Below are 14,808 nucleotides of genomic sequence, written 5' to 3' on the forward strand. Positions count from 1 at the left end.
AAAATGTCAGTTTGAGGACTAAGGTGCACCTAACCTAAGCCATGGTATTTTCAATAATCTCATGTGCATGTGAAAGTTGGACAGTGAATAAGGAAGACTGTAGAAGAATTGATGTTTTTGAGTTATGGTGTTGGAGGATAATACTGAAAGTACCATGGGCTGCCAAAAGAACAGATAGATTTGCGTTGGGAAAACTACAGCCAGAGTGCTCCTTGGAAGCCAGGATGGCCAGACTTCATCTTTCATACTTCGGACATATTGTCAGGGGGGACCAGTCACTGTAGAAGGCTATCCTGTTTGGCAAAGTAGAGGGCTGGAGACAAAGAGAAAGAACCCCAATGAGATGGATTGGCACAGTGGCAGGATCATTGGGCTCAAGAGCAGCATTGATTGTGAGGTTGGCCTGGGACTGGACGATGTTTCATTCTGTTGTACACAGGGTCGCTATGAGTCAGTACTAACTCAATGGCACCTAGCAACAACACACAGTATTCCCTTGTTCTGTTCTAATGATTGTCTGTTGACCTCCGTACAAACTATGCATGAGCACATTTAAGTGTTTTGGAATACCCATGTTTTGTAATGCTACCATAGTTTGTGATAATCCAAACAAACGGAGGCCTTTGTACGGTCAATAAAGCACAAGTAAACATCTTTCTGGCATTCTCTGATTCCAGCAAAGATACATCTGAAATCAGTAACGATAGCTCTTGTTCCATGTCTGTCCTCTTTGGAATCTCGCTTGGATTTCTGACAGCTCACTATCTACTTATTCCCTCAACAGTTTCTGAATGATCATCAGCAGAATTTTATTTGTATGTGATATTAATGATATTGCTAAATGATTTCCACATTCCACTGAATCACTGTTCTCTGGAATGGGCACAAGTTTGGATTTCTTCCGATTGTTTGGGTGAATTGTCCAAATTTGTAGTGTGGATGACTGAGGGTCTCCAGTGCAGCACTATTTTGTTGAAAGATTTCAATTTGTTTTCCATCAATTAGTGGTGCCTTGTTTTTCACCAATGTCTTATTTCTTCCTTCAGTACGACTGGCTCTTGATCACATGCTACCTCCTAAATGGTTTAATACTAACCACTTATTTTAGGTACAGTTACTGTGTATTATTACTTCCATCTTCTCTTGATGTTTTCTGCATCATTCAATATTTTGCCAATCGAATCCTTAAATATTGCCATCTGTGACTTGAATTTTTTCTTCAGTTCTTTTAGCTTGAGAAATACTGAGTGTGTTATTCCCTTTTGGTTTTCTAACTTCAGGTCTTTGCACTTTTCATTATATTATTTGACTTTGCTATCTAGAACTGCCCTTTGAAATTTTTTGCTCAGGTCTTTTACTTCATCATTTCTTCTGATTGTTTCAGTTTGTTGACATTCAAGTGCAAGATTCAGTCTCTTCTCTGAAACTTGAGATGCTTTCATTCTTTTATGTCTTTTCAATGACCTTTTGTTTTCTTCATGTATGATGTTCTGAGAATGGTCCCTAAATTCAGGTGGGCTATACTCAACATCTTTGGCTCTCATAGAAATGTTTTAATTTTCCTTAGTTTCAGCCTGAACTTGCTTATGAGCAGTTGATGCTCTGTTCCACAGTTGGCCTATGACATTGCTTTAGCTGATGATACTGAGCTTCTTCATCGTCTCTTTCCAAAACGTAGTCAGCTTGATTCCTGAGTATTCCATCTAGAGAAGTCCACAGGTATAGTTACCATGTATGTTGTTGAAAAAAGGGTACTTGCAACAAATAAGTCATTGGTCTTAGAATTCTTACAAAATTCTCTCATGTGATCTCCCAGCATCATTTCTATCACCACGGTCCTATTTTCCAACTCACCCCTCCTCTTTGTTTCTAACCTTCACAGTTCAATCACCAGTAATTTTCAATACATGTTGATTGTATGTCTGATCAAAATGAAACTGAAGAAGCTTTTACAATTCTTCAATGTCTTTACCATTCGCTTTAATGATTAGTGCATAAATTTGAAAAATAGTGGTATTAGCTGGTCTTCCTTATAGGCATATGGATATTATCCTATCACAGATAATATCATACTTCAAGATAGATCTGAACTACGCTTTTGGGCAATGACTGCAATGCCATTCTTCTTCAATTTATCATTCCTGGCATAGTAAACCATAAGATTGTCTGACTCAAAATGGTCAAAACTTATTAATGGATGTTTGCAGCTCTTTCCTCTCATTTTGAGTTATGCCCCATCAACAAATGAAGGTCCCAAAAGTTTTGGTTCATCCACGTCATTAAGTTGGACTCTACTTTTAGAAGGAAGCTCTTCCTCAGTAGTATTTTGAGTGCCTTACAATCTAAGGGGCTCACCTTCCAGTACTATATTTCACACTGTCCTACTGCTATTCACAGATGTTCAACAGCTAACCATTCAGAAGTGGTCCTCCTCTCCTTCTTCATAGTCTGTCTTAGTCTGGACGTTCCACTCAAATGTGTCCACCAGGGGTGATGCAGCCGGTATTTTAAATACCTGGGGTACAGCTTCCAGCATCACAGTAACACACAAGCCACCACAGTATAAGAAACTGACAGACTAGTAGTGGCTGCTTGCCAAGTACTCAGCTCTGACTCATGGCAGCCTAATAAACAACAGAACAAAATGTTACCTGGTCCTGAGAGATCTTCGTGATCACTGATAAACTTAAATCCATTTCTGTGGCTATTTTGCCAATCCTTGTAAGACTTTGAAGATTTGTAATAAATACTATAGGCTCTTGCATCCTTACAGTGCTAAGTTATTAGGTAGTATGGGAAGGGACAGCTGCTAAATATTTTTTAAATCCTTTCAATAGTCTTTGTCTTATTTTATCTACAAATATTTTTATTTATTACAAGGTTGTAACTTGTAAGTCATCTAAAGTCCTTTTGGAAGTAAGGAAGGTATTAACTGAAAACAAATATACTGAGTTTTATAAAGAAACTAAGCATAAGCAAATCAAATAATTATTCAAAGTATAAAGAGCTGGTTTTAATCCAGGAAGTTATTCATAAAAACATATTAAATTTTTTATTTTAAAAGATTCAGTGAATCTTCGAAATATCATAAAGAAACTTCACTTTGGGGGAATAAGGGTTGGTTGAAAGTTTAAGTGAAAGAGACATTCACTTTTCATAATTTTTTTTTAATTGCTTGAATGTTTTAATATTTATATGGGCATTTCCATTTATCTGGAGAAAATAAAACAAAAAACTTAATACTCTTATTTGGGAACATAGTAGACTTCATCACTGACCAAAGTACAAATAAAAAATATAAATTCTTACTTCATTTATAGAACTCAAGTTTTTTGATACAGATTTCCCCTTAGTCTAAATTTGAAAGTAATGAGTTTGATTCAAAAGTTGCCTTAAGACTTACCTGTTGTCAGTTACTGCAGCAAGACCAGCAATATCTAAGATGGCAGAGCCTTCAGAGGAGCGAGCTGCTGAGGGCTTATTGGGGTTGTGAGGAACTGAAGAGCCCTCATGGGCCAGCATGCCGGTTCCCATCATCCTCCAGAGTTGAGAGCGCTTTCCAGGTTCCTGTTGAACAGATGTACACCGAGTCAGGAAAAGACATCATCCAGCAAGTTCTTCATTAGCTTTATTGAAGGTCTGAACTGGACTGAGACATTTCCTCACATCATACACGAGAAAGCTTCAAAAAGTCATGAAAAAATGGAATTGAAAGATACGGAAATTTTTTTTATCCAGTCAGACTGACCAGTTCACTGACTCTCTCACCAGGTAGGAATGAGCTCCTTCAGAAAAGACACTTCTGGGTACTATGAGCTCATGAACATTCTACCTCTGCACTGGAAGGACAAGCTTCTGACACGCCATTCTACAAAGGCGTATGTATCACTAGGAAGGCAGCTAGTACAGTGGCTACAAGAACCATGAATGCTAGAGTCCAAATGGAAGCTCAACTAGCTGTCCTATTTACTAGCTGAGTGGCCTGGGACAAATTATTAATATTTACATTACATATCAACATGCAATATTTATTCATTACAAATGAGAAGCCTGGCAGATACCACCTTAATCAAGAGTTCAACATGCACATTGCCAGTAATGGGACAAAGCAAAACCCCTCTAGGAAATGACTGCCAAAGAAATACAAGCAAAATTCTCTTCAGAAGAAAGGAAGGTTGAGACTTCATCTCATGTAGTTGGAACCAGTCCAGTCCCTGTTGAAGGATCCCAGGCTTGGTACAGTAGAGGATCAGTAAATAAAAGAGGCAGAGACTCGATGAGGGGACAGATGGACAACGTAGCTACAAGAATGGACAACCACACAGCAACAATTGTGAGGATGGCACAGGACCGGGCCACTACACTACGACACCTCAACAACAGCTAACCACAATCAAGAGGAAATACTAGGTAAACTCACATTGAGGATCTGTCTACAAAATAACTGGTCTATGATCTTCAAAAGTAGCAAAGTCAAGAAGATCAAGACTGAAGAACAGTTCCAGGACTGATGGAGACCCACCAAAAGCAATGTGTGATTCTAGAGTGAATCCTTTTGCCAAAAAGGACATTAATGGGACAAATGGCAAAACTTGAATGAAGTATGAAAACTGGTTGGTTGTTTTGGTAAGAGAATCTCCTTGTTTGTAGAAAATACATACTTAAGTATCTGTGAGCGATAAAACAATACATCAAATCACTTTTAAATGTTTTAAAATAAAAAGTTCTTTGTTCTACTCTTGCAACTTTTCTGCAGTTGCAAGTTCTGACATTGTATCAAAATATAATACAATAAAACCAAAATAAACTAACAAAAAACGTAAGCTATCAAACTTGCTATTCTTGGTTTCTATTTTAAAAGACAAGTCCACTTCTTAATGCTATGCATTCAATTCTGCCTAGTTTTTATATGTCAACGTAACTCCTCTTATCATTTATCTTCTTATTTCCATTTTCATCCTCATTATTACCTGCTCTGGCCACATTGTACTATCCTTTTCTCTAGAAACCAGACCCAGTGCATAAACATTTCCCTAAACTCACCTGAAAAGAATGTCACATTAATTCCCCCCACCCCTTTTAATGCTGACTTCCAACTTTGCAATCAGCATTTAAAAAAAGAGAGAAATCTGTCAATCTGAAATTTTTAAAAGTCAGTTTCAGGAAGTATTTCAACAGAGTGGGTTGGACTTCCTAGGGTGGGAAGAACACCACACTGCAGCCATCAAGACGCCTGCATTTTGCACCTTGAACAAGACTTTCAACCTCCCTCAGCCCCCATTTCCTCATCTGTAAAATGAAAAGTTTGGACTTTGAGGGCCCTATGAGTTCTGGCCTTTATAGAGCCAAAGAAATAATTCTTTACTCTAAACTCCAGTGTTCTCAGCCCGCTTACCTTCTTCTTTAAAATGACTCTTTGTGTCTTTGGTGAGACATCCAAGACGAGCTCTGAACAGGTGATGGCCTTGTGGGAAGGCACAGGTCTTCCTGCTGCTTCCTGCAAACTGGAATTCGATAAATAAATACATACACACACGTGCACATATTCTAGATATGTAACAGTTCATACTCTATTTTAAACACAGAGGTATACACATTGCACATGTGCATATATATGCACACAAAAGTACTAAGAAGCAAACACCCAAAATCTCTATTAAAGAATATTGGGGGGAAAAAAGAAAGAAAAGGGCATGCTGGAAAAGTTGGACTCAGGAAGCAGAAAGATCAGTATTATTTCTCCTGCACAGTTCAAGGGTTCATTTGTCAAAAGACATAGTGTGACATTATCTCCCTCCTCCGGATCACTGCAGTGGTAAACAGATAATTACATATCAAGCAGGTGCAAAACAAAAACAAAACCAAGCCCGACATCTCAATGGAATTCTTTGCCAGGCAGAAATCAACATCATTGTGTCTGCCAGCCTTGGCAAGAAAGCAGGAGTCCTCTAGGATGAAAAGAAAATAAATGATTCACAATTACCTTCCTCCAAGTCAATCCTGTTGTGTTTCTATGTGACCTGAAAACCCTAACCTTTACAGGATGTTGTTACCTAGCTAGTCTTTGAGTGGTGGATGAGGTTAATTTAGATGATTCTCCTGCTTCCATTAATAATGATTATCAAAAAAAGGGAATTGCTAAATTCAGTGTTAGAAAACCAGTCTTCTTTTCCCATCATAAGTTCCCTCTTTGACTGCAAAGACATAGTACCTAATTTACTTCAAAAGATGGTTCAATTTCTTAGCACATCAAGAGTTCCAGAAGCTCCTCTTTTACCTGCTTCCCATCTGTTCAACCAAGTTAGTGAAGACTCCTCCACAAAGAGTCTTCAGTTATATGGCTTAGTCAAAAAGGAGAAGACAACATGACTAGCAATCAGATTTAAAACTCGCTTCTCAAGCACTAAAAGGTTGAGCATACCACACTGTTGAGTATTATAATATTTAAACACAAAACAAGACTGGTGCGAGTGTGGTAGTGAGCTACATCATTATCCAGCACCAACATTACCACAGCAAACTGCAACAGACCAGGAAAAAGGTGGCTCTCCTCAGCAAAGACGCTCATTCCAGGAACTACTACTAGTCCAAGCTCAGCTCGCGGTCGATGAGAACCACCGCCTACGTACTCAGAGATTACTTGGTGGGCCTTGGGTACATAAAAAACAACATTCTGGAAAAGGAACCTGACTTTAAATGTCCAGGTCAGGAGATATCTATTTGTGATACTAAATACTCAGCTATGTCCAACCCTCCTCCCACTCTTTCTTTTGTCACAGAAAACATTTCAAACTTGGCATTGTAACTATAGCGCAGAAACAGTAAACTCTATCTACATATTGGGAGAATGACTACTTTTTGAAAGCTCAATATTTTGAGTGGCTATATGCCAATCTACATAACAATCTACCAGGAAAATTAGAGTAAACTCACTGATCTTCATCTGAGCTTTTGAAACACAACTAATCAGATGACTATAAAGATTGTGATTCTATGGCAATGGGCATTACTATGATCCTAAGCTCCTTTGTTTGGTTTTAGGAGACTATCAAGACATTCCCTTACCAGTACTAACCAGCACTCTCAAAAGGGGAGGAGACTTAGGATGACTCCAATAATTTTAATGGAAGATTAGTCAGATTCAAATGAGGAAACCAGCAAGATAGACTTATAAACAGCAGCAAGAAAGGTCCTAACAATATTTCAAATGCTCTAAAGCAAGAGGCATATTCAATATTTAAAGAATAATAAATACCTTATAGAAAATGTTGTTAAACACTAAAATGGATTATTGAGGGGAGGCTTTATAAAAAGGAGGCATCACTTTGGATACATTTTAATCCAGTCACAAAGCAAGGGTTTAGACTGGATGGCCTCTCAAGATTAGGTCCTGAGGCCTATGATTGGTGGTAACGAATGAAGGCATCTTCCTGCACACTTTGATATCCCGAGAAACTGCTTACAATTTAACTGCTGTCGTTGTTACATGCCATGGAGTCGGTTTCAGACTCATAGTGACCCTGTACAGGGTTTCGGAGGCTGTAATCTTTTCAAAAACAGAAGGCCTCATCTTTCTCCTGCTCAGTGTAATATCAGTTAATAATTAGAAACTTCTGCTTCCCAGGAATTGTAATTAACCCAGAATTACCCAGAGAACGTGTATGTAGCTGCAATGTAAATGAAATTCTCATAGTAAAGCTGTCGGTTGTCCTGGAAATCATTCATGTTACAGTTGATCTCAGAGGAACCTGCCCCTTTAACAGTCAAAGTGATGAAAGGTGGCAGGGTGGGTTCATCCCATGCGTAATCCAATGAAGTCAGGGGCTTCACTTCAGTCCGTAGCCTGGGCTCAGCCACACTGAGCTGAGTAAAGACAACTGGGACCTAGAGTAATGGCACAGAGGACAAAGAGGACTTTCATCAAGAGAGTGTTGAAAAGTGAGTCAGTGCTTCCTTAGTTTATGTTCCAGATCCTTCCCAAATGAACTTATCTAGGGAATAAACCACCAGTGAGCTTTATCATCTCGCCTCTACAAATGCTTGTCTGGTTATCTTTCAGATTCCAAGAAGCCCACCCATTCCAGGATCTGGGCTACAGTCTGTTAGATAAAGGAGCTCTAAGAAGCTTTGCCAGGTTAAGAACATAGGGAGAGCAATTCTATCCTTTCAGTGGTATCTCTTCTATCTCGGAGCCTCTGTGTTGCACTTTCAAAGCCACAGAATATGAGACATATTGTTATTCAAAGGCATACTTCAAAACATAGGATCTAATGATTTCTATTTGGACTTGGCAAGCTTAAGAAAATGTTCGCTGTAGTTATGCAAACAGTAGAAGTGACCGTTCCCATAATCACTGCACGACGATTCTGATTCCTCTGCTCATATGAAAGTCTACAGAGGACAGCATGTCAACCAAACACTCTAGTCAAAATAAGTTGGTTTATTTTAAGGGTGTGTGTGGGGGGCGGGAAACGGACATAAAGACTTACTCTGGCTCAGCAGAAACTATCTGCAAGGGGAAGAAATTTTAGAGTCTCCAGCTACAGCCATCCCTGCCGATCTCCTTTGAAACCCACGTTTACAATGTACTTCCTCATTATCTTAAGGACATCATATGCTCTGCCCTCCTGCATGTGAAACTTAAACTAGCTCTCAACACCACTTCCTACCTTGGAAAAGTTGTCAATTCGGAAGGGAGGGGGTAATTGATCTGTGTCACTGAATGAGATCCTATAGGTAGCTCCTCGGAGAGTAATTTCCACTCGTAGGAAGAAGCATTTTCCCAGGGTGTCTCTGCAGAAAAAGGAAAGAAAGACGCTGCATAAAATGGCGGAAACACAAGTTGCAGTTTACTGTCTTCTCATACTCTCCACAACTGCAATTCTGAGCCTGAATCAACGCCGAATGGTGAAATACGCGGCCTGTGATCATGCTAAAAAGAAGAAACTGGTAACTCCTGAGAGATTTTGAACTTTTACCTAATGGGTTGATTTTTGTACTAGTGTTAATTTAACAAATGAGTAAATACTGCCTAAACTACATCAAACTGCTGATAGTTGACTTATTTTTTACCTAGAAAAAGAACGAATTCACAGAGCTCAAGCTAATATCCTGATGTTCCGCTGATAACCAGAGTTCTCACAGTAGAATGAAGGAAGACACCACAGAATTCTGTGGAATGGAGACACCAGTGTGGAATCAAATTTTGATATATATCAACGGAGGGAATGGAAAGATCTTCTTTATGAAAAATGTTGTTGTTAAGTGCAGCCAAGTTGAGTCAGTTCTGAATACAATGACACTGTATAGGGTTTCCAAAGAGTGGCTGGTGGGTTTGAACTGCCAACCTTGTGATTAGACTCCAGTACTTATTCTACAGTACCATATCAAGGCCCCTTAAAAAGGATATTTACAACTAAATGTAGAAGAAATAAGAAATTTAGGAAATCACCATTTGCCATCATTAATGAGTCCTGATGTGGCGCTGTAGGGTAAGCACTGGACTGCCAACTGCAAAATCGGCAATTCCAAGCTACCAGTCAAATCCTGTACAGGGTTGCTGTGAGTCAGAGCCCACTTGAAGGCACTTCCCAACAACAACAATGTAACAACTGGTTCAGGCAAGGATCACCAAAACACTGGGCAAAAGGTTTTCAGGAAACAGGAAATTCAAACATCCCACCAGTGAATTACTCTTATTTACAAAGAAGACAAGTAACTTTACAACATAGAGAACTGATGAACACTTCACCTTAACTCTGTGATGATCATAATTAGCAACACAATAATGGGACCAACAGACACTGCAGACCTCCTACATACTGCTGGGAAGCTCACAACATCACAGGGCAGTATTGCCAAAACTGTTAGATTACAGTCTATACACAGGAAACGATCAGACAAATCCAGAAAACAGAACATACTATAAGAGAACTGGCTTGGGATGCTTCAAAAATGCCAATGCTAATAAAGGAAAAGAAAAAAAGTGGACTGTTCTAGATTAAAGGAGATGACAGATACGGCCACCAAATACAATGCGTGACCCTTGACCAATCTTAGGCCAGAGCAGTTAGGTTGCTATCAAGAATAATTTAAAAGAATGTTTATTAGAAAATATTAAATCAATATTTCATCAGTGTGTTATAATAATATATTTATGATTAAGAAAATAACCTTGTTGTTAAGTGATAAATGCTGAAGTTCTAGATGGCTAAAGTATCATGATTACTAAAATTTATTAACAAATAGTTCAAGAAAAAACGTGTGTGTGTGGGTGTGAAGAGAAATAAAGAGAGGAGGAAGAGATGATAGGAGGGAGAGAGGGAAGGGAAAAGAATACAGCAAAATGTTAAAATTGGTAAATCTACAGAAGAGATAGAGGGATACATATTCCTTGTTCCACTCTTTTAACTCTTTAGGTCTAAATTGTGTCAAAATGACTGGAGAAAGGACAATATTGTATGAAACTACTATTGTAAAACTACCAGCCGCTCCGCGGGAGAAAGATGAGGCTTTCTACTCCCGTAAGGATTTACACCCTCGGAAACCCTGTACAGGGTCGCTATGAGTCGGAACCGACTCAACGGCACTTAACAACAAACAACAACAACTATTGTAAAAACTCAAGAAAAGGCTTTCATGCTAAAAGAAATACGAGGGATAGGAGGGAAGGGAAAGTAATCCACTGTTTCGAGGGTAGACACATGCTAGCTCAAACGACAGGGAAGGCAATGTGCAAAAAGATGGAGGCTGACAGAACAAGGATGAAGACAGATGAAGACACAGGAAGGCAAAAACGGGATAGAGGTAAATGGTGTTATATACACAATCTTGGAACAACAGACACACAGGCTGATCAGGTAAGGGAGGAAGAGGGGGCGTATACTCACAAATATATAATGGTTTGAAAGAGGATGACTGTACTTAGGTATTTATCTTTGCTGCAAACAAACTTATGAATGCAGTGGAGCATCCAATAAGCAAAATGATGCAAACTTCTTAGATATTATCAAATTTCTTAAGGCAATGAGTTGCTGGGTCTCGGGGCTCAGGACCATGGTATCTTAGGGGATACCATGGTCAAGTGGCATAACGTAGTCCACAACCACAACGTTCTAGATCCTATTTTGGTGAGTGGCATCCAGGATCTTAAAAGCTTCTGATCAGCCATTGAAGTCACAAGCACTGGTCTCCCCATGATGAAAACTGAAGATGCTTAGAACCAATGATTCCAATAAGCTAATGGAACATGTAAGCATCGGTCTCCACTACTTTAAGATCAAAGTAACTAGAAGGTGCCTGGCTACTACTACCAACTGCTCTGAAAGGGGTCACATTAGAAGGTCCTGGATAGGGTGGGAGAAAATGTGGAACAAAACACAAAATGATTGAAAGAAAGGAAAAAAAGAAAGAAACAAACAAACACTGGGTTTTCCAGTCAGAAAGAAAATGGGAGCTCAGGTCTGGAAAGCAACTCAGCCTTGTGGCCCAATTTTCAGCCAAGCAATTAGATAGGTATATAGTGGAATAAGAACACTAGTAAGGTATGCTCACCATAGAGTGGTCAGTCACTCAAAATCAAAAAGGCAACAATTACCTAAGGACAAAGTTGAGAAAGGATGGGAAGGTGGATGGAATGAAAAAAGGAATCACAGGCAAGTAGTACGGTAAGTGCTGTTGTAGGCAGGGGCTTGAAACCATTGAAATAAAACTAAGTGAATCTTTGTTGAATGTAAAACTGATGATGCTGTCTGTAACCTTCACTTAACTCACCCACAAAAAAAAAAGGGCTGGGGGAAGTAAAAGAACTAGAAGACCTAGTTCTGTCGCCAGTAGCTTAGGGTCTGCACAATAAAACACCTTAAAAAACATTAACCATGGCATGTAAATCATCTCTGTGCCCTCCTTTTCCTTCTAATGTAGTAACCATGAGTAACTTTCTTGCTGATTCCCAAACTGGCATCGTCTTTACATGCAATAGAAGACTGTACCACCTCCACCCACTGGTAGTATATAAAATGAAAGTTTTAGCTGCAGAACCCGCCCTCTCACCTATCTTGGTTTTCTAAATAAACACTGTGAGAAACACAATACACTAATAGACACAAATTCTGGCTGACGTAGGGTTGAGGATGCTGGAGTTGACACCTAAGAAGCCACTGTGGAGCCCTGGTGCAGCACTGAGGGTTAATGGTACGGGATTGCCAAGCGTGGGTTGAACGCTAGATCGGCGGTCCAAGCGCACCAGTTGCTCCTTGGAAACCCTATACAGGGTCACTATGAGTCAGAATCAACTTAATCGCACTCAACAACAACAAGACGCCACTGTTCTAGAGCATACAATTTACTCTAAGTGTTAAGGGTAACCAAAATGAAGAAGTGCACACCACTGACCAAAAACATAACAACAAAAACAAAACCATTAAATCAGCTAATACATTTTAAAGTTTCAAGTAATATTTAAATTATCTAGTTTTGATTTTAAGGAGGTCTGGTAGTGTAGTAGTTATGATTCGGGCCGCCAACCTCAAGGTCAGCAATGTGAAACTATCAGCAGTTCCATGGGAGCAAGATGCTTTCTGCTCTGGGAAAGATTTACAGTCTCGGAAACCCTGTACAGAGTCACTATGAGTCAGAACCAACTCCAAGGCACATAACAACAACTGGTAGCATAGTGGTTATAAGTCGGGCTGCTAACCACAAGGTCAGCAGTTCAAAACTACCAGCAGGTCTGCAGGAGAAAGATGAGGCTTTCTGCTCCCATAAAGAGTCCACTGTTCCATCCACTGTGACAGCCATGTCACTGGGTCTCCCTCTGTGTTTGTTGTTGGCCCTCTACTTCACCAAACATCACCTCCTCCTCTGCCAATTGATCCTTCCTGATCAGTTCCAAAGCAAGCAAGTTACTCCATGCTGTCTTGTGACCCTAAGGTTTTCATTGGTTAGTTATGGGCAGCAGATTGCCAGATCTTCCTTCATAGTATATCTTAGTCTGGAAGTTCCACTAATACCTCCAACAAGGCAGGACTCCTTTTAGTTTGAATACAGCCTCTGAACTTACCTCATGTTGATATGGAAGGAATTATTCTTGTTGACCTCAAAGCCTCCAGACCAAATACAATTGGGAACATCCATCAGTCTAACACATAATAACTGATCATAGTCATTCCGAGGCCAGTGGAAGACCACACTGGAACCAGGAAGGGTGGAAATGTAACCTTCAGGATTGGCTGTTCCCTAAAACACACGAGATCACTGGCTTTAGTCAACAAGTCAACATAGCAAATGTCTGGGTCTTGCCTGTGTGAGGGGGCTTCAAATTGCACTTGGAAAAATTCCATTATCTTTTCATTTTCCACACAAACTTTTGAAAGCCCCTTCATACCAGAGGCCACCTAGAATACCAAAGGCACAAAATGGTTATTCCCATCACAGACCAGCCTTGACGGGGAAATAAGCCAGCCTGTGTAAACTCACTGTGCTATTATGAAATAAGTACTAGTCATTCATTCTTCAAATGCAAATGCTTACCTGTCCCCTGGCAAATTCCCTCTGTGCAAATGCAAGCTTGTGAGAGGATTTATTATCTAACAGGTAACGGGGGGCAAAGATGACCATACAGGTGTCAACATATCGACCTCGGCCTTTCTTGACATCAATACCTGTGAATAAAAAGAACCAGTTTCATGAGTTAATCAGAAGAAAGGAAGTTCATGGACTGACAAAAATAATTAGGCTTCTCAGTTATTTTGTTTCTCTGAGAGAACAACTGTATCACCCAGAGAGGGCATTAAGCTTCCCAAGAGCAGAAGGAAATCAAAACATCCATTCAATATAGTATTCTTTATTCACATCAGGCCTACAACTCTCAGTGGCAATATCAGGATCCCCATAGTGCTAAGTTTCTTCACAAAGTGTATACCATTGTAACAGCGATGAAAAGGAAAAGAAAGAAAATGGGAAACATCAATGGTATCTGCCGCAGCCGCTCCTGGGAAACCCTACATAGGGTCAAGATGAGTCAGAACTAACTCAACAGCACTTAACAACAACAATCTTAAAAACTGTAGGGTTAATTTTTTAAAACTTACAAAACTCAGTGGAACGAACTATTCTCCCATTCAGACAATAAACACAGTGACTATATACTAGGCACTGGGTTGAGCTCTGATTATACAAAAATTAAAAAACAAATTTATGGTAGAAACATTGAAAAGAATTTTAACAATAATAGTAATATTTACTGAGCTCTAATAACTGCTAAGCCCTCAAATTTAATCTTCCTAACAATCTTACGGAGTTCCACATTTTAAATTATTTCTATTTTACAGATGAGGAAACTAAGGCATGGAAAGCTATGTAACTTGCTGTAGGTCACACAGCTCGTAGGTGACAATGCTGGGATTCAAACCCAGGCAACCTGACTTGGGAACCAGTTCCCTCAGATGACTTACTCATAGTGTAAGGAGATCCATACAAGGACCCTACTCAGCAGACAACAAGTATCAAGAGGACGATTAAAATGGAAGATTCCACATTAGGATTACAAACTGGGCTGCTAACCACAAAGTCAAGAGTTCAAATGAAGCTTTCTGCTCCTGTAAAGAATAAACAGCCTTGGAAACCCTATCCAGGGTTGCTATGAGGAAGAACCAACTCACTGGCACAACACCACAGCCACCACATTAGGTAATGACAACTATGTGACTACAAAATTTACCAATATAATCTCAGTCATAAATGTTCCAATCTACTAACTCCATAATTAATTTGTACTAGTCTGAAAAATATGTTTTTCCTTTAACATAC

The 14,808-nt window shown here is 39.5% G+C and overlaps 1 protein-coding gene across 2 annotated transcripts in view; it reads right to left on the reverse strand.

Annotated features, from left to right (window-relative positions):
- Nucleotides 1–14,808, reverse strand: part of VPS13D (vacuolar protein sorting 13 homolog D (S. cerevisiae)) — a 360,697-nt gene that overhangs the window by 179,397 nt on the left and 166,492 nt on the right. For both annotated transcript variants that reach the window (XM_006866375.1, XM_006866374.1), the window contains 6 exons: nt 13,531–13,661; nt 13,061–13,236; nt 8,670–8,793; nt 7,649–7,884; nt 5,396–5,504; nt 3,404–3,567 (listed from right to left, as the gene is read on the reverse strand). In XM_006866375.1, the coding sequence (XP_006866437.1) occupies nt 3,404–3,567; nt 5,396–5,504; nt 7,649–7,884; nt 8,670–8,793; nt 13,061–13,236; nt 13,531–13,661 (940 nt within the window). The remainder of the gene's footprint in view (nt 1–3,403; nt 3,568–5,395; nt 5,505–7,648; nt 7,885–8,669; nt 8,794–13,060; nt 13,237–13,530; nt 13,662–14,808) is intronic.

Source organism: Chrysochloris asiatica, unplaced genomic scaffold, assembly GCF_000296735.1.
Source record: "Chrysochloris asiatica unplaced genomic scaffold, ChrAsi1.0 scaffold00090, whole genome shotgun sequence".
NCBI lineage: Eukaryota > Metazoa > Chordata > Mammalia > Afrosoricida > Chrysochloridae > Chrysochloris > Chrysochloris asiatica.